Genomic DNA, 21377 nt, shown 5'->3' on the forward strand with positions numbered 1-21377 from the left:
AGTGGAAAAAAAAAGTAAAAGCAGTTCCAATCAAAGCTGAACTGAACATTAATACCCCTTCCACCACCAGGAAGTTTGTAGAGCAGGAGAGACTTGTGTATTTCTGAAATAATGTGTTATACTTTTTTCTGTTGTGATTGGAGATTGTTACTCTCAGTGGAATCCTGTCTGACTGCACAGAATTAACAGCAGTAATCTTTTCTTTAGAAAGCCTCATTAAATGTTAGTTATGATGGTGTTTTCTTTCATGGAAGTTTTGAATGCTACATAACACATTAATTTTGTTGACTGATTCTTTTTGCTTGCTTTTTCTTTACATATGCTTGTAGATCTTGTCAAAGATAATTTTTTTCTGAATTAAAAACGTTAGAAATGAAAAAATCCCCTCCAGAAAATGGTACTCAAATGAATAATTACTGTTCAAGATGTCTCACCAAAATCAATGAAGTTACATGTGGATGTGGAGTTTGCTTATGTAATTAATGGTTACTGGCAAATCTCATTTTTACACAAAACACTATAAATTTTGTTTAGCACTAGCACCAATGAAATAAGATAAATGAACATGTGTTGTGCCTGGTTCTGGTCAGATTGTGTGTTTATCTGTGTTTGGTTAAACACGCTGTACAGAGTGGTAGGTCATCAGACTTTGTTACAGTACAAAGTTGACAAAGTATGCTGTAGGTTCGCTGTAAAAGAGCGTTGGATTTAGTGCCTACACATACCACATAGATGAACTTGACTCAGTCCTAGATATTCCCATGAGTCACTTCTTTATTACTCTTCTGTAAATTATATTGGTGATAGAGGAGGAAATTACTTAAATCGAGTCTCATGAGAAAGTCAGTTAAATGAAAACATTGTACTTACTAGGACCAGTAAGACCTGAATGCAGATTTGTAAGACAAAGTACAGCGTGAAAAGGTTTATTGCTGGCAATATAAATGTTCACTGGAAACAGTATGACTACTGTAGGTCAATGCATTAGTCATTTTGAATGTTATAAACTCTCTTGCTATTAATGTGCTTAAGAGTTTTATACTGATGTTTAAACAACCGGATAGAGATATAAGAGCATATCTAACATGGTGCCCAGTTCTTAAATATTTTACACATACACGTATTCCCATTGGATTTGATTTTCCTCGATTTAGGCCTCTTAAATTCCATTAGCTGCAATAGAGTTATTTTTGAGTTACAATTTTGTAAGTGAGAAGGGATTTAATCCCACTGGGACTGTTCAGATGTTTCAGGACAGGGACAATGGTTTTTAAATATTTTATGATCAGGATTTAAAAGGAATAAGAACATTCTTTGCTGTATAACTTCTCTTGTCATTGCATTTTGTTAAACAAACAAACAAACAAAAAACCCTACAATTTTCACACATGGCTAGAATAGCAGTATTAGAACTTTGTCAAACTACATTATTCTGCTGTATTGTGATTACATATCAGAGAGTATGGATTAGGTGAATACAATAATCCTTACAGTTCAGAGCAGCTAATAATGCAGCAGTTCAGTTTTCTATTTAAATAAACATTCACAATATGGTGTGAGTATCTGTCTTCTTTTTCTCATTGTCATTTTATGTTTGTTCAGTAAAACAACATGAAGTAGGATTGGAAGTCAATAAAATAACAGCAAAGCTTGTTTCAGGCAATGCAGTATATCATTTAGTTATTTTATATTACAGACTAGTGAGTTAGTAAAGGAGAAAAAAAAATCAGAACACAGTGGCAATTCAGTGGACCCCTCAGAACCCTAAAGGTATTTGTTTCCTTTTCATATGTGCTCATGGGGGCTGTTTACTGAAACAAACATTTCCATGTTGCCTAACAGCTTTGCAAATACAAACAACATTTGTCTTAGCTTGAACTTATAATGGATGTTGATATATAACTGCGTTGAATTTGCTTTAAATGTTGGAGAGGTTAAACTTGTTCTTACAGAAGAAAATATATACACTGCTCCTTGCACTCATTTTAGCTTATAGAAATGAGGTGGTGACTCATTGGGTTTTACAAAAGGGCATGAACTATCAGTTTACATTGCACTGCTTTGTGTTTTGAAAAGAAACAATAGAAAAGATTAATGGGAAAGGAGTCATTAATTGATTTCCTTTTGAGAATTTTCATGAAATGTTTAATGTTGCCCTGGAACTGAAAACCCATGATCACAGGTTGCTGAGCAACCTTACTTTGCTTTATATGATAGGGACATGAACTTGCCAGTTGCTGCGATGCCTCCTTAGGTAGAGCTCTCAGAGAAACTGGGATTGCAATTTATAAAAGCCCATAGTTGTACTCAGATTGTAAAATTTCATGACTGATGTGGAAATGGCTTCCTTCCCCATCTCCCACCAGCTCCTCTGTAATATATCCCTTGCAAGACCAAACATGCACTTCTCTCTCTCTCTCCCTCTCTCTCTCTCTCTCTCTCTCTCTCTCTCTCACACACACACACACACACACAAACAAATAAATAAAAAAATCAGGGCTCTGTGTGAATTTATTTTCAGTCTCTTATCTGAAAGTTATTCTTACAGTCAAAACCTTTCAGTCAGTCCTAGACAGGAGGTGCATTGAACTCTTCCTTATTGACGTTAAAAAGTTTCAGCTACTGTAGTGAAATTTATTCTGATTTGGAGTATTTGAATAATCAGCATAGTGTCCTGATGTCTCCCACCTACTACATCTTATTCATTCTTAGCTTCACTGAGGTCATGTGTTTGTGCCCTTGTCTCTCACGATGAGACTCTGTGTAGCGAGGATCAGAGGGTACACAGTTTTCTGCTTTTAGTAGTGGAATAGTAGCATTTTTTATAATTCAATATGATCAAATGTGTAAGTAGTTTTTATTTTTAAAAATATCAGCTAACCACTCACTCCTTTCACAAGTCAATTGGTAAGGCAGAAAGGTCTTCATTCTAAAATCTACAGGATTTGAATGAATGCATGATCCAAAAAGCTGCCGCAATCTTCTTTGGAAGGATTTTTCATCATGTTTAGTACATTAAATCAATAATTCTTAGTGTGATTGAGCATGTGTTAGAATAAAGGTATTGATACAGTTCAGATTTTTTTTTAATATCAGAACTTATTTTATGTGCTTATATTAATTCCCAAAACCTGTGACCTTTTCATAACTTGATACTCTCCTATTCTTGCAAATATAGCTATACTAAAACTTGGATATATTGCATATCCAAGCAAACTATTCTTTATTGCAGTTTGTCTTTTAAGTTTTTTTACTTCTGTTCTTCTTTCAGGAATAAACTAAATAAGGTTATCAAGAGGTGACTGAAGAAATGAAATCCCCCAAAGCTAAATTTCTCTTGGCATTGTTTGTTTTATAATACAGCCATACAAAGTAACCTGTAGACACAAATCATTATTTAGGAGGCTTTGTGCCATGTACCCCAAATTCACAGAAGTTATTATCAGTTTCTAATTGCAGAGGAAAATTATTGTGCTTGGTATTGCTAAGTGTATTTTGTAGAACATTTCTCTATTTATGGAAGTAGAATATTGGAAGTGTAAAAATATCTTAGGATAAGACAAATAATTTAGAATTGTGTGTGTGCAGCTAAAAGGAATATCTGCTATTTTATTCTGTTGACCCACAACGTCAGAGGTGGATCTTGTAGTTACTGGAGAAATAAAAAGCTGGTAGTACTTTTGGAGTGATCAATATACATTTAAATTGTAATTTAAATTACATTTTAGTTGTGCCTTAGAATTCATACTTTAAACATGTTTAGGCTATATTCTAGAACCCAACAGAAAGCCTTGAAAAGAAAACCTATTAAAATATGAGTATTTTTTGTAGCAGTAATCCACATTGGAATCGTACAGGTAGACATTGTTCAGCTACAGTATTTTTTTTTCTTCTGAAAATATTAAAGCTTTTTAACATGTACATTAAGATTCAAATTCCCATTAAAACTTTCAGAGACTTAGAAAAAAACTCAGCTTTGATACAAATTAAGAATTATATCAGGAATTTAAATATAATTTCTTTCTTTTTTTTTATATTCCTACTAACAAAATCACCTGAAAAGTTAAAATAGTTAGGTTGCTCTGAAAGTAATGCCTCCTGTTTATTTCAGTGGAAAAAACAGGAGCTATGTACAGTACAATAACACTAGTTGATGGAATAAATTGTCAGCCACATAACTCTGGCTTTCAACTCAATCACCACTGTTTGCTGTCCATTTTCACCAGCGAAGAACAGGAGCCTGCATGCCACAGTCATAAAAATCTGGATCAGTGAAGATATCCCACTGGCACAACTACAGAAACTCACCATCCACCACCTCACTGTGCTCACATCCACTGTTTGGTCTCCGTAAGCATTCAGCAAGTGTTGATGAATGCCAGTGGGTGCCATTTTTTCTGCATGAAGGAATTCACTGACACAACTTTGCTCCATATGCACTTCCATGTCAGACGCCATTTTGTCAGAGTGCCCCTCTGCTGCCATCTGTCACACAGCAATGATATATAATGTTTTATTGTTTGGAAGGTTCAACCCCTACTGCCATTCCGCCAACATTCACCTCTGATGTCTCAAGCTGATGTAATAAAACAGTAGACATTACTTTTGGAGTAGCTTTCATATTCCTTTATTTTGATTCTTCCAGTGAAAGATTTAGTGTTGCAGCAGAATAAGTAAGTGTAGTAGCATTTTTATCTAAAAGAACATAATGCAGAGCTACTTTATTTTGGTGGCTCTGTTATTCATAAGTTCATAAGTTCATAAGTTCATAAGGTTGGAAAGGACCTATAAGATCATCTAGTCCAACCATCCTCCTATCACTATCTCTACCCAACTACTAAATTAAGTCCTTTAGCACCTCATCTAAACGCTTCTTGAACAGCGCTAGGCATGGTGCCTCAACCACCTCCCTAGGCAGGCCATTCCAGTGCCTGACCACTCTTTCAGAAAAGAAATGCTTCCTGAGGTCTAATCTAAATCTTCCCTGGCGCAACTTGTGGCCATTCCCTCTTGTCCTGTCATTACTTATCAGGGAGAAGAGGCCTACCCCCTCCTCACCACAACCCCCCTTCAGGAAGTGGTAGAGTGCAATAAGGGCAATAATTCATTTTTGACATTGACTGTTTAAAAATTCAGCTGTACTTTTCCAGTTCAAGGCAAATGCCCAGGCAAGTTGAGTAGCAGAAACACATAATGCAGAAGTCAAGAAGTCACCAGTTAATTCAGTGAGGTTGTGCATTTTTCTCCTCGTTTGAACAGGACAGGGAGTTTAAAGGGTGAAGTCCTAGTACATTCCTAGCATATGAAAATATACAACTTGATTTATTTATATGGAAAACGTTGTATTTCTGTTTTAGTATCTGTATGGTTTAATTTATCTGCCTGTGTTGAGTTTTGTTTGTTGTTCATATGCTGGTGAATCAGGAGGAAATCTTCTTTTTCTGGGTCAACTTTTCTGTCTTCCTGGCAGCATGGTCTTAAGAAGCTGGGCAAGCCCTGTTGATTATTGTATAGCTTTTTTGTTAGTTTGATGGTGGTTAGAGTTTCATTGTATCTGAATTTCCATCTTGGAATCTTGAAAAATGTTTCCATAAGACAGGAGAAGTAAACATCAGGTCAAGTCCAGCTTGAGCTGGGTGTAACTGCTCTGAAATGGGAAGTGTATGCAGACTTAGCAGTTCACTTTGTAGCAGTTCACTTTGCCGCCAGCCTTGAACGTAGAAAGGAATGTGAGAGGAGCAGAAATACAAAATGTGGGCTGCTCCAAAAGTAATGCCTCCTACTTTATTATGTTGTCCCACAATATCAGACAAGGATGTTGTTTGGCTAGCAGTAGAGGTTGAACTTTCCTGACAATATTCCATTACATGTTGTTGCTGTGGAATAGATGTCAGTAGAGATCAGTCTGATAAAATGATGTCTGACATGGAAGTGCGTATATAATAGGGGTGCATCGTATAATTCCTTCTTGGGGAAAAAATGTCACCCGTTGCCATTCATCAGCACTCATTGTGTTAATGGAGACCAAATGGTGGATGTGAGCACAGTGAGGTGGTGAGTGCTGTGTTTTCACTGTGGCGACAGTGACAGTGGTTCTCTTTTACTGGCGTAGACTTTTATGAGCATGGCATGCAGGTTTTTTTCGTGGATGGTGAGAATGCACAGCTCATGGTGATGACTGTGTTGAAAAATGTTTTGAAAACTTGCATTTTATGGCTGAGGATTTGCTTTATCAAATTGTATCACTGTGCTCTTTGTATTTGTCACAGATTCCATATCTATAAATAGGAGACATTACTTTTGAAGTGCCCTCCTTAGGTTAATCCTACCTCAAGCAAATTAAAGAGCTGGAACACAGCGAGGCTTTTGGGGTAGTCGGAGTGAAGTCTGAGATGATGCTGTGAGTTCATACCAACATCTTACTTCTTATTCTGCTTGAAATTTTTCTTGTTTGTAAGGTTTGTGATCATTGAAAATGCCCTTTATTTTCACCCATCCAGTAGATTCATGTACTGTACAGATTATCTCTAATACAGAAACTCTGTATTATTTTCATCTTTCTTACTTGACCTCAGAGTAGTATTGTCTTGCTTCTGCAACTCAAGTTAAGACCATAGTGTTCAGCACTGCTTGTGGTTTCTGCTTGCTTTTCACTGGTATTCAAGAAGTTGTATCCTTCCAGGATAATGAAGGCTATCAGTCCTGTATGGAGATTAGATAACAGCTTAAATATTTGGACAGAGACCTCTTCTTACAAGCTGGAATTTTAGGTTCTAGGTTGAGTTAGGTCCTGAGAGTCTGTGCTTCTCTCTCCGAAATATTTCATGTATTGCACTGTTTGCCAGCCCCAAATTGTTCAGAATTGAAACAGAGCCAGTTGTCCACCTCACTGTGGTGTAGCATATGGGAGCAAACCTTGCCATTATTTCTTTTATGTCACATATAATAAATGAAATTCCCTTTTCTGGTAATAAAAAAAAAATGAATTAGAAGTTACATTTCTGAGATAAAAGCCCCCATCTTAGTCTACAGGCCAGATGAGAGAGCAGCTTTGAGCCACCCTTGTGGCAGTTTCTCTTCCAGCCTCAGCTTGGTGAAGATTTGTCACTGCTGTCTCCACAGTGGGACTCTGGGCAGGAGAGAAGCAGATTAAGAAAGTGTGGTTGTGGTAGTGCAGTATTTTGCAGGAGAAAACAACTATAATGAAAAACGGTATACAGTTTTGCTGCTTGGAGCAGAAGTTCACGTTCCAGGTCTTGGGTGAACATGCCCTTTCCAGATCAGAGTGCTTTAGTTTGGGTAGGTCTATGAATTACTAACAGCATTTGCAGGGCTCACTGAACATTGAGATTAGAACCCTGGTTATGAAGTACATGATACTTCCTAACTGTAGGGATAAAAGAAGGAAAAGAAGCAGCAGTTTCCCACAGTAGCAATGAACCTGTATTAACCTGTGAATAAAAATGAGCCAAGAGGAACCAGAATTTAGATTTATGGCCACACCCCTTTCCACATATAAATGCACCAAAGGAGCACAAACAGTATTGTAATCTGTGTCAATATTTTGTTCAGTTAAAATGCTTTTTGGTTATCTGTTGGCTTCACTGGCGTGTGATGCAGGGAAGAAAGCAGAGATAATATCAACACATTGTTTCAACCTTGTCAGACTGAAAAATGCTCATTTTTTCTCTGAAACATCATTTCCTCTGTACTTTGTATTGTGACAGTTAAGACACACACACAAAAACAAACAAACAAGCAAAAAACTAACAGTTCTTTATTTTGACAAATAAGAAATTGTTGGGAATGTATGTTGGGAAGTGTGAAAAACCTGTCTGCCCATACTCTGCTGCATGGAAGTTTCAGTTGTAGTTTCAGAGCTTAATCATATCTGTCAGTTTGGTGATCATAAATAGATATGTAAGATATATTTAACTGACAACTTTAGCATATCTATTTCCTTTAAGAGTTTATGAGGACACTCACATGAATGTAGATGAATTCAGTTAGCAATTATGTCCTAAATTTTCTTAATACTGCCTTAGAATATGAAATTGCAGATGGGAGAAATGGAATCCAAGCAAAAGCCTAGAAAGCTTGGACCTTGTTTCAGGATAACCATTTTCTCAGCTTAAGAAAAGAAAATATGGCATAGTAAATGTTAAACTAATGTGTTTAAGTGGACGCTTTGGCTTGCTAGGATTCCACAGTGATATTGTAAGATAGTTATTTCCATCAATTATTTTATCCTTGAATAGATGTATCATAGTACTATTAACATTTATGTAAATATTCTCCTAAAATTTTCAGTGTTAAAGCTTACTTATAAACAGAGTAAGTCTCCCCCTTCCCCATCACCCATTCTCCTTGCTTCTCACCTGGCAATTCCTTAGGAATGTCCCTCAGTCTCGTTTTAAAGAGATCACGTCTCTCAGCTCAAAAGGGAGATGACAAAGATTTCCCAAGAATATAACAGCTGAATTGCCATCAGTCTCTAAGGTGGTTAGCTGTGCAGTCTGGTCTTTCTGTTTTTACGTTGCTTTTCCTCTGAGAGTGGCTGTAAGACCTGGTAGTTAAATTATAAAAAAAAACAATTTAACAAGAACATCCATAATGATAAGTTTTATTGTACTATATTTCCATAGTAAAACTATTCTCCAAGTAGTCCAAGGATTTGGAAGGTCTAAGTAAATTCCAATTAATGGGAAAGAGAGCAGTAAAATTTTTAATAACACTGGTGTTACCTTACTGTGAGAGGCACTGGCAGTTAGCAAGTATGAATTAAATTCCATTTAAAACATAAGAGATCTCTTTATTTCATTGATAGTTGTAAACTAAAGCTGTAGCTCTCACTACTATATTGATTTTCTTCTTATTATTACTGTTATTATTAATAATTATTATTATCTGAGAATTGGTCATGCTTGTGACACACTGCATTATAGTTTTGAAGCTTAATTCTGTGGGCCTACTTCTGTCTCTTGAGTCTAAGAACTCTGAGTGAGTGCAGCCACTGAGCATTAGAAAGCTGCGGAGCTTTCTCCTCTTCTTGTAAGGTGGAGCCCATATGTTCTTTCAGTCTCTTCTTAGTGGATAGTATGTCTAAGTTGTAGGAGTGCAATTAGTCCACACCATTATTCTGCTGTGATGTCCTTGAGCTAGTTTTTCCTTAAAAAACAAAACAAAACAAAACAAAAAACAACTCATCAAGCTAGTGCGAGACAAAACACAGAGAATGGGTGATGTTGAGATGTGCGTAGCACAAAAGCAGAAGAGAGCTTATTTATTTTCCTTAAAATACAAGAATTTTCTGTTTATGCAGTTTCATGCAGTCATAAAAGCAGTCACCTGCTTGAGATATATCTCTTCAGTAATGTGTGTTCTTGTGCACAGACACAGATACTGTTGTGTGCACATAGTAGTGATTCATGGTGGTGACAGCAAAGTCCTTAAAAGGTATGTACCCTTTACAAGAATACTCTGGTACAGTGAATATGCACTTCACTGTTGTGGAGGACTTGCAGAGCTAGAGTGGCATCACTTCCCAGTAGCTAGTACCTCTGCCTTGTGTTAGGCTACTTGTGAATCCTGGTAACATCCAAGTACTGCCTGGTTAGACCCCTTTTGACCTTTTGAGAGAGTACTGTCACCCATATTGGTACTAACTCTGGCACCAAATTTCAGTGGTTGATACAAATAATAATAATTCAAATATATGCAACAGTGGCCTGATGCTAAATGTTATTCAGTGTCCTTCAGGCTGTTAAACTGAGAATAAACTCTTCTTAATACACAAGTGATGCAGCAACACAACTGCATACAGTACTGTCCATAATTTTCTTTAGGGTTAAAATCGACATGTAAACTGCTTTTTGTTTTGACTGAGGCCGTGTAATAGAATCACAGAATAACAGAATCATAGAATGTTTTTGATTGAAGGGTCCGAAAGTATTGTCTAGTTCCAGCCTCCCTGCCGTGGGCAGAGACTCTTCCAGCTAGACCAAGTTGCTCAAAGCCTTGTCCATCTGGTTTTATGCACTTCCAGTGTTGGAGTCTCCTTTAGGTACCGCAATTCTGCAGAGTTCTCCCTAGAACATTCTGTTTTCCAGGCTAAAGAAACCCAGCTCTTTCAGCCAGTCTTCCTAGAAGAGGTGCTTCAGCCCTCTAATTGTTCTAGTTACTTCTGCACTCACTCCAACAGCTCTATGTCTTTTTTTATGCTGGGGGCCCCAAACCTGGATGCAGTGCTCCAGCTGGGGTCCCATGAGCGTGGAGGGATGTGCTGGTCACAATCGTTTTAATATGGTATTAAAATACCATATTTTAATTTAATTTACCATATTAAGATATGGTCAGATTTCTGGGCTGCAAGCACACATTGCTGGATCATGTGGAACTTCTTATCAACCATCACCACAAAGTTCTTATCTTAATCCACTCATCGCCCAGTCTATATTTGTGTAGCACTTTTGCTTGTCCTCATTGATCTTCATGAGGTTTCCACATGCCCACCCTGACATGCTTGTCAGGGTCCCTGTGAATGGTATCCCTTCCCTCCAGCATGTCAACTGCACTACTCAGCTTTGGTATCCATGACGAGTTTTCAGAGATTGTATTTGAAATTACTGTCCATGTTGCCAAGAAATGTTACAGAGTGCTTGTTTTGATATTAACCTCTGAGAAATGCCACTTGTCTCCGGTCTCCACTCAGATGTCAGGCTGTTTGCCATAACTTTCTGAGTGCAACCTACAGCCTATTTCTTATCCACTACGTAGTCCATCTGTCAAACCTTTGTCTCCTCCATTTAGAGACAAGGATGCCTTACAGGCTGTATTCAGGTACCTGACCTCAGTTGCTCTTTCCACCAACACCATAACTCCACATTTGTGAGACACAGTTTACCCTTAGTGGAGGCAAATTGTCTGTCATCAATCACCTCATTTTTTTTGCCTCATGCTTTAGCATTGTTTCCAGGAGGATCTGCTCCATAATTGTGCTGCATTGTAGAGGTGAGGCTAATGGGATTGTAGTTCCCTGGGGCTTCCTTTTCTTTTCCCTTATAAAAACTGTGGTTGTGTCTCCCCTTTTCCAATCAATGAAGGCTTCACTGTACTGCTACAACTTCTCAAAAATAACGGATAGTGGCTTAGGAACTTCATTCACCAGTTTCTTCAGGACACTTGAATGTATCTTATCAGTTCACACGGACCTGTGCACATTCAGCTTCTTTAGACAGTCTTGAGACTGATTGTCTTCTACAGTGAGTGGTTCTTCATTCTCCCAATTATTGCTTTTGCCTTCTGCAACTTGGGCTGTGTGTCTCCTTTTGTCACCAGAGGAGTATGCTGGTCTGTAGACAAAGACTTCTATCTGCTTGGGCACTTGCTCTTGCAGTAGACTTTAGTCCACAGTGGACCATGTGTGGGTAATCTCAGCAGTCCTGGGATCCTTCAGCTTTTTGAAATGTCCATGAGAATGCTTTTACATGTATGTTTAAAGAAGCTTTCTTCACAGTTGTGCCTGTGCAGACATGAGACCAGGCTTTTCCGTGGGACAGATTCATACCACGTAAGCTTAAATTGCCTTTGAGACAGACAACAGCATGGAGTTTAGTATTCCATTGCTAGTATATTTAATTTAGGCTTAGTCAAACCAATTCATATTTAATTTATGATAAACCAACTTGTCTTAACTGAACTTTTTGATACTGGGCTTAAACTAAACATAAGAGATTCTTCCTGAAGGGGGATGCAGTTCTATCAGCTGAAAAGCACTGAGTATGACCCTGGTGCTACTTTACCCATTAGACAGACTCTTTGAACTGTAGATACATTTTTTTTTTTTTTGTAAAAAGATTCTCCTTTCTTTCCCTGTTCCACTTACATCTTCAAGATAAAATATACAAGTGTTTTGAGAGAATAAAAAAAATAATAAAAATCTGTCAGTATTTCTTAGTTTTACTTTGATTTTCTCAAGATTATTTTTTTTTTAGCATTCTAAAAGCATTCAGTGGCTTGTTTCCAATTCTTCTTGAACCTCTAATGTTAAACAGCCAGATTTCCTACATGTGTATTCTTACAGATAAAAATTTAAAATATGGAATCTTAGTTGTTCCATTTTTTGGCGGTTTCAGACAGATTCATTGCAAAACCAAGACAGTTTGCCAAAGTTGCTTCACCTTTTAACTTGAAGTAACAGTAAGCTCAATCATCTTTTTGTTCACCATTAAAGAAACTTTGACTAAATTATTACTCATCTTACAAGATTTACAGTTCAACAGAATGTGAAATTTCACAACTTGGTGAGATGCTCTCCTTAAATGCGAGGGTTGCTCCGGAAGTAAGGCCTCCTTTTTTATTATGTTAGCCCACAATATCAGAAGTGGACGTTGGTGGTATGGCAGTAGAAACTGAACCTTTCCACCAATATTCTATTGCATTTTGTTGCCATGATAACATCTAACATGGAGGCATGTATGGAGCTTAAATGTGTCACTGAATTCCTCCATGAAGAAAAAATGGCTCCCACTGACAGTCACAGATGCTTGCTGAACATTAGTGAAGACCAAGTGGTGGATGTGAGCACAGTGGAAGTTGGTCTGGGTGGACAACATTTTCATAGCAATGGTGTTATCAGAATAGCTATGAAACAGTGAGTCACTTCCATCAGTGCAGATATTTATGAGTGCACTATACATTCTCTTGTTCATGGCTGGTGAAAATACATAGCTAATGGTGGTGACTATGTTGAAAACTTGTGTGTTCTATCTGAGAATTTGTTCTTGTGCTGTTGTTCTCTCTGTATCTGTTATAGTTTCCAATGACATAAATAGGAGGCATGACTTTCTGAGTGATCTATATGCTGAATGTTTGTTTAAAGATCTGTGAAACTAAAGTTTCATGTTATGGATTTTTTTATGTTGGTGAGTTTGGAGGGGAAATTTCTTTGTCAAATTGTGCAATCTTTCTCCATTTAATATCTATATTGTGTGATGGTAGGATGAATAAGAAATACTGTACTCTTGTGAAGTTTGCAACTTTGCCTAATTTGATTCTATACTTCAAACTAGTCTCTATCTTACATGATTAACATTCCTACTTCTTTGACCATCTTTGGCCAAGAGAGAAGCTTGTGCTTATTGTATGGTCTGGTGCTATGAACATGCTTTTTATAAGCTAATTATATAAATAATCAAATCTAGTGCATTTTACAGTGTGGTTACTTAGGCAAACTAGACGGAATGCTTTTTAATGACTGTGTAGTCATTTGATGATTTTTATACTTGCCATTTGAAGACAGTTTGGATAGAGATTGATACAGAATTACTTGAAGTACTGCGTATAAATTAAACATTAAGAGAGTAGATACAGACAGACTAAGCAGCTCAATTATAATCTTTGGTTATGCAGTTAATGCCTCAAGGACACTCCATCCATTTCATATCATATGTCCTTCTTTTGAAAGATGATCACTGGGTTCAAGTAACATTTCAGCACAGCAGGAAATTGCATAATTTATAGACCTTTAAAAATGAAAAACAGAAAACTGCTTTCCATAAATTAAATCTCCCTCTCTTTTTTTCATCTCTCCCCTTACAGATTGGAACACTGAAGGATTACTACCACTTCTACCATAGTAAAACAATTAAAAGGTCAGTTCTCTCAAGCAGAGGTACCCACAGCTTCATTTCAATGGAACCAAAGGTAAGAAAATCCACCTATGTGTTGGAGGCAAAAGCCTTTGCATATTTTATATGAAATATCATACCACGAGATGTTTACCTGAATGGTAGATACCGTTACAAGTACTGACACATTATATGTTTGCTAAGGTTCTGCTTCCAATTAAAATGTAGTGAAGACAATACCATGCTATCAAGGAAGTGTTGTTCTTGGATGATAATGTCCAATATACTCATGGAGCAGTATAGGAATTTTCTTGATGTACTAATCACTGTGCTTCGCTTTTCTATGGAAGCACATGTGTAACTCTGTAAACCAGTTTTTGAAGTGAAGATGAGCAGTATAGAATGGTTTCAGTGTTTGAAAGAAAGTTTCTCTTTTTTTTTCTGCTCTTCTTCTGCAGTGTGTGAGAGATTAAAATTAGGAAAGTCTTTTCTGTGGTCTTTTTAGGTAGTTCTCACTGAACATAATTTGAAGATCTGCATGATTTAAAAATACTTGATGTTGAGGTCTGTTAGACTGCTGTATGTATCTGTTCCTATGAGTGCCAAGACTGACTCATCTTTCAGACAGCACTGTACTTACAAGAGGTGAAGATGCAAGAGGAAGGGAAAGTGTTTGCATCTTCATCAGCCCATGCTGTTTCCCATGCACACAGAGGTTCAGTAGTTTACATACTTACATACAAGTTCACATTCACATACCACCATAACTTTTTGCTGTTACAGCCTTCTATGCCAATAGCTGCTGGTTCTGGATACTGTGGCCAAAACTGAGAGGAATTCTAAGGCATGGCACAGCAGAAAAATAGGGCAAAAATGTATTTTCTAGTGTATTCCATGCTTTAGGTCTTGTCCTATATTCTGTATTCTATGCTGCCACATGTATAGGAGTCTTTCTGCCTGATTTCTGAATTGTTGTTAAATATCACTGCAATACTGAGAAGCTATAGTGAGGCCTGTTCAGGGAAGTTGGCCCTGTTAATGATTCTATAATAAAAAAGAAGCCAACAGTCAAATACCATGATCTGGTAACGTGTTTGATATTCACTTTTTCATTGCTTCACAGATTTTGTGCTTGAAAATTATTGTGCAGCCATAGACATGTCAAAATATGGACTAAAGCCAGTTTGCGTGTATAACATTTCAGGGTTATTGAAGTAGACAGGAAATTCAATTATGTTGGATAAGCTGGACCTTTTAAAAACAAAAGGTTTAATCTTAAAAAAGGCACATCACAAGGCTTTGAAAATGTTAAAGGACCGGTATTATACGCTGTTATATTTATGATTGCTACTGTATCTAATGCCAATATTTGCGGCAGATTAGATGGCATGTGTAGTTGTGAATAAGGAAACACTGAGGTTTGTATACTTTCTGAATCATTTAAAGATAGTTTACTTAATGTTTAAAATCCTCTCTGTGTAATATATATACACAATTGCTTGCTCTATGCTTGCTTTAGATGTGAATCGCGAATTTGCTGCTTTATGAAATATCAAATGATGGAATTTTAATTGAGGGGAAATTCCTTGCTTAAGTTACTTGTAGTAGTGGAAGTATCTTGATATCTGGCATTTCTAAACTACGTATGTAGACTGTTTTTTATTTCACTGTCTGACCATAATGGGGAAGATAAACAGATACATAGGATATACTGGTAATTTATATAGGTGATGTAAAATGCTGCTGTTACAGATTTCATTTAATGAATTGCTTTGACAATCTTTGGCTTGATCTTTCTTCTAGAAAAGAATATTGACACTATTATAAACTGTATGAATAAAGTCCAACAGGGAACATAAACTGAAGGTGTGTATATTACACATTTTGTTAATTGTCTCAGCATTAAATGAATATTACTTTGCCTCTAAATGGAAAGATAAAAGATATGCAGTGTAATGTAGTTATGACTACTCTCATCATCTTTGCCTAGAAATACTGTAGGTTGTCACTTAGAGGTGAAATGGATCAGATGAACCTATGAACCTATGAACCTATGAGATAATTTTAAGAAAACATGTACTAGTGAGGCTTTAATGTTCAAAATATAGATTGTCATGTAGTAAATTTGAAACATGGTTATCTCCACAGCATATTTTCTGTTCTTTGTTTTAATTGCATGGTGCTTTCTACATGTTACAAGAGAAAAGAGTAGTCAGTATTAGAACAAGCTAAGCACTCAATGAAATCTCCTACAGAGGGTTCTGGTCTCTCCAGCTGATGTGATGTCTGTGGCTGGCCTTTGGCAGGGGTCACTGAAAGCACCATACACTGAATTGAGAGCCTTTTTTAGCTCCATAGAATTTGCTCAGTGAAGTTATTTTGGTTATTTGCAAAACAAAGGGAGCAGAATGGAATGGAGCTGAAATGGAATGGAGATGATGAAGTCGGTGCATAACTGAAAAGTATCATGAAGCTCTAATTCAGCTATAGAATAGATGAGTCTATTGCTGATAGGCTCTCTACTGAAATGAAAATAATAAAGCATTTCCAAGAGAAGGAATAAAAAAATGTGCACCTCTGCTGAAGTGGTGAAGTGACGATATACTAAATGAAATGGAGGTATGCAAAGTAGGATTGCAACCTTGCTCTGGAAGCCAAGCTTTACATGAATACAAAGCACAAAGAAACTCCAGATGAGCTTTTCTGTCATTGAAGAAATTACAGTTCTGATGAAATATAACAGTTGAAGCACCTTGCACATAACTATAATATGTGGAAGTTAAATGGACAGTATACATGTGAAGGCTGTCTTTTCATACAAGGAACTACTATGTGAGATGAAGAGTTTGTAGTGAAGGGCTGTGGTGGTGAAATTTGTTACTTGTATGGAGGAAAATATCCCACAGAATCAAGAAGTATAAATGGCAAATAATAATCCTAGAAGAATAAAGTTTTTTAGTGAATGAATTACAGTTTTAAGATTGATAAAATGTTCAGGTCTATGTACATGCAAACTCAGGTTTGTCCCGTTTTATTTATGAGGTTCTCGCAATGCTCTGCATCATAACAGAGATCTGACAAAAAATGTGCCAAATAAGAATGTTGCAAAGTCTAAAAACTAAAAAATCACTAAAAAGAGTAATTCAACTTCCAGTAAAATACCACATTTACTGATGGGGAAAACATTTTACAGCATTAGTGTGTGTCAGTATGAACCAAGATTACATCTTACATTTATTTTTATTTTATTTGAGACAGGTTCGTTTTGAGTTTGAGCTCCTAGCTGCTGATGCAGATTCCGTCATCCTTTAAAAGTGAAAGATGTCCATTCTCACTTTCATTGAAATAAGCAGTAAAGCTAATTAATTTCCATTGCCGTGCTCAAACTGTATTGTGCAGAAGTGTCATGCCTTTGTCACCTCTGCTCCAGGGTCAGAGTACCTGGTGAAAATGTTGTTGCAGATAACTACATTTCACCTGATCTACCTAACCATGTTCAGAGCAGTTCTGTATGACCTGGTGACACAAAGCTTTTAGAATGTTCTGCCTTTGCCATCATTAGGATTGGTGACAGCAGCACATAAAACATTAGCAGGCATATCACTTAGGAGCCAACACCAAGCATTCTGGGCAGCCCTCAGAGGATGAACAGTAATAGCAGAATCCTGCCCTTAATACTGGTAGAATATCATGGATATTCATGAGAGGGCAGAGGGGAGCACAGTGGGAGAAGCCAGGAGTAAATGTTTTACCGTGTGTCTGTGTAGCAAGGGTTGTGTCAATTCTCTCTACTAAACAATACCGATTTGGTGCTGGAGAATGATGATAAAGAGGTGAAGAGAGGATGAATTTCACCACAAGGTGATGGTCCTGCTTTGGTAAAGAGTATGCCACTGCTTGTGGAGCTTGTCTTGGACAGCAACACATTTGATCACTGTTTTAGAACGTGTATTGCAAATAATGAAGAGGATCAAAATTTTCCAAGTGCATCATGAAATTGTGTTTTCCAATTGACCATGAATTTAAATGTGCTGACATTGGAGTGTGAGGTTGACTACTTCAAATTATTTATGTTTTATATAAAAGACAAACTTCAGCAGGAATGAAGAATTTAGTTACTGTACTAAGATCCTGGGCTTTTAAAAGCAAACTTCTTGGACTGGAATCTTAGAGCAACTCTTGATAAGAATGCTGTTAATGGGAGAGGTTGTGTTTCATGCTGGCACTGCTAAGTGCTGCCTCCTTAGCAAACAAAAATATTTTGTTATCCAAACAGAGAACAGAATTGCTAAACACTGGGACCAGGTGAGTTACCAATGTCTGCCTGTGTACCTGTAATCTGAATTAGCACTCAGAGCACAAAGAAGCAGTACTGCATGGTCGCAAAATAATAGGAGCTGTCTTGCTGACTTCCATGTTTCGGGTTTAACTGGGTAGCTTTAGTTAGTTGTTAAGAAATGCAGTGTTTACCCTGAGGACTCTTTAGTAAATTGCCTCCTAGAGCTTTTATGTGAGTAATCCTTTAGCTAAGTCAAAGTCAGGAATCAAAGTTGCTGTTTCATGGAGTCTATTGCCAGTAAGTTAGAACCTGAACAGAATCATAATGTGTGAAAGGACACAGCAACATCTCCCTTTGGTACTTGTCTCCTGAGTATTAGAAAGCTTCATGTAAATGTGAGCAAATAGACCTTCAGCTTGGATCTTTTTTGTGGGGCTTTTTGATATACAAGGCTGCAGCTCACTGACAAGCAACTGAATCAAATCCTATAATTAGCACTGTTCTAAGCTCATCATGATGCTGTAAAGTTTGCACGAGACAGTTGGTATTTTGTTAGTATATAGTGATTTAAATCTGTGCCTATGGTGTGTTAGCCTATTGGTTAGCCTATTGGTGTGTTAGCCTTACCTTACCATGTTCTCTAGATGCAGAAATCCTTGGGAAAGTTTCTTCGGTGGAAATCAATGCCAGTTGTACTGCACTCAGGCTGCAAGACAGCATTAGGCTGATTTCCACTGCTGTGCCAGCACGGACTGCAGTTTGCTATATCGTTAGATCTAGAAGAGAAAAGCATTATGACAAACCCCAGTGTCCAGAACAGTAGTCATGTCATAAAATGGGGTTCTTCCTCACCTACACCAGAACAACATCAGAAATACTGATGAGGGTGGGGTGAAACATCTTGTCTTTCTGGGTTATGAAATGGAACAGAACAAAATAGTTTAGCTAAAGGGGACCCTTAAAGATTATCTAGTCCAACTGTCTGACCTCCTCAGGACAGACATAGCTAGGGAATAGAAACCTAAAATGTTGTATACCTTTTCAACATATGGCACATGTTTGGCCCATGAATGATGCAAACCCATCTCAGAGGTAATCTTTGTGTAGCAGCAACCTAAAGATGAAAGGCTTATTCCAGAGCACATTCACAAAGTATTAAGTGAACGTACTGCATATTTGGGTGTCCCCATGCAGTGTGCAGGCCAAATCCATTTCTGCTCTAGCAGGAGTTGATGGTTCTTCAATTAGTAATTTTTGTTGATTAATAATGATTTCTCTTAATTTATATGCAATAGGAAGAATTATTTAATGAAGTTAATCATAACACTAAAGGGATTTAGGCTTATTTGTGAAATTTGTTAATGTCTAATTCTATTACAGTATTCATATGATAGCTGACTTTCCTATTAGCATTTAATAAACCCTCAGAAATAATCATGGCAGCTACATAGTAGAATTACTTTTTGATGTCTTCTACTAAAAGCAGAAAAATTGCCAATACGAATTCTGTGTAGTAAAAGAAAGAAAAATGAAAATACCCACTCTTAGAGAATATTGAACTGTTTCTTGACATAGATTGTTTTGTTTCATTACCTATCCTTACTTTAGTTTCATCTTTATTTTTCTACCTGCCTTGAAAGGATTTTGTCCCCTCTTCTCCTTAACTGCTTGTGCATTAAAAAGAAATGCTAGATTTCAGAACATACTAGTTTTCTGATTAAAAGGTCATTTTATAGAATTCCCTGACAATGTTAACCTCACTGTTAGCCGCTGGGCAAGAGTTAGAGATTAGTTTAGAGGTTTTAGCTGTCTCAGTTCCTAATTAGTGTAGAAAGTGGTTTGAGGAATGAAAAATAAATTAATCAAAATGGTGTTCTCTTGCTATTTTCATAAAGATATTTTCTTAAGCTGGTACTGAGTTGGGCTGCAAAACTGGAAGATTGCCTTGGAAGTGGAAAGGTGTGGGGCTGAAATTTTGATCTGTAGTGTTCTATCAAAACCTGATGCATGAGACCAAGTAGGAAATATCACCTTCCAACATGAAATGGTATATAGAGATTGTGGTAGAGCTGCTGTTACAGTCTCTGTGCTTCATTGGCAATGAAAGAAATGGTTTCAGACCCTGAAGAGGTAGGCAGTGGCTCAGCTGTCTTTAAAAGCAGCAGCTGAACTCTCCTGAGACAAGAATATTTGAGATGACACAGATCATGTTGGTCTCCTGAGTCTGATGAATTTGGACCTTCTGATTTTGGAAAATGAAAATTTTGTACAAAATGAAATATGAAGAAAATGCTATGGCCTAGAGCTTTGCAAGAGATTTACTCTGTTAAGTGAAATTTTCAAAGCAGTGTGTGTCTGGACTTCAAAAATTTTCTGGATTTCAGTTCAGAGCTGCTCAAAAATACTGGTGACTTTTCAGAAATTCTGTTCTTTGGCCTCTCTGCGCTTTATGAATTTGAGGGTCATGTCAACTGGACTCCCTCGCTTTTGCTTTAAGGCGTGTGTATTTTCAATAAATATGTAGAGCAGAAGTTAGGATCAATGATAGTATTTGTGACTACAATATATATTATAGAATTTTGTGTAAGACCTTTAAAATTACATTAAAATGTTCATTAATAGGAAGACTCCGCACAGGGGATACTTGCTGTATAGAAAGTATAGGGTGCTCTTTCAGTCTTTCACTATGCTATGTAGGGAATAAGTATTTCTGAAATGACTGTTATGCAGTGCTACATTCATAATTGGTCAGATATAAGATTAAAAACAAAATAACCCTCTTAAGTTCCTTGAATTTGAGGAAAAACAGTTTTATGGAATTTTTTAACTGTTAACAGTAGAATTTCAACAGTAGACTGCATTCTCGTATCTTAAAACCTAGATCTAACCTGTATGCATGTGGTAGGTCACAACTACCGTGTGCATTCAGTCTTTACTCAAACTGTGGTGTTGTCCCAACAGTGAGTTTTTTCAGGATAAAGTCCAATGCATACTACACCTAATTTCAAATTTTATGCTGGCATTAGCATTTAGCATCTCTCTTTAGAATTTAAAAGTACTTAGAGCATAAATATTTTCTTTTGTGAATACTTGAGCTTGTTCCTACTACATAGTCTTTAGGTATGACAACCTTTCATGATATTGTACTGAAGCTGAATGCATGTTAACAAAACACCAAAAGCAGCAGGGCAGGTAAGCTTCTGTCCCTCTGCTGCTTTGTCAGAAGACCCTTTGACATCAGAGGCATGGCAATTTCAGAGCGTGGGTGAAGGCTGAGGAAGCAACTAGGGCAGCATGCAGTGCAGTATGGCGCATCATGCTGTGGGGGTCTTTGGTTGGCTTGGGTGGGGACTAGAAGTCCCAGCTGCTTTTGCTGAGACTGCAGAAGGTACACTGCATGCTGTGCAGCTAGCTTAATTGGCATCATTAGGCTCTCTTGTGTGCCTTAATTTATCTAAATGCTTTCTGAA

At 37.2% G+C, this 21377-nt stretch overlaps 1 protein-coding gene across 3 annotated transcripts in view; it reads left to right on the top strand.

The window, feature by feature from the left end:
• Positions 1-21377, top strand: part of PCSK5 (proprotein convertase subtilisin/kexin type 5) — a 265589-nt gene that overhangs the window by 13967 nt on the left and 230245 nt on the right. For all 3 annotated transcript variants that reach the window (XM_065745519.1, XM_065745517.1, XM_065745518.1), the window contains exon 2: positions 13600-13704. In XM_065745519.1, the coding sequence (XP_065601591.1) occupies positions 13600-13704 (105 nt within the window). The remainder of the gene's footprint in view (positions 1-13599; positions 13705-21377) is intronic.

This window comes from Cyrtonyx montezumae, unplaced genomic scaffold, assembly GCF_038088225.1.
Source record: "Cyrtonyx montezumae isolate F1298 unplaced genomic scaffold, pur_monq_1.0 scaffold_36, whole genome shotgun sequence".
NCBI lineage: Eukaryota > Metazoa > Chordata > Aves > Galliformes > Odontophoridae > Cyrtonyx > Cyrtonyx montezumae.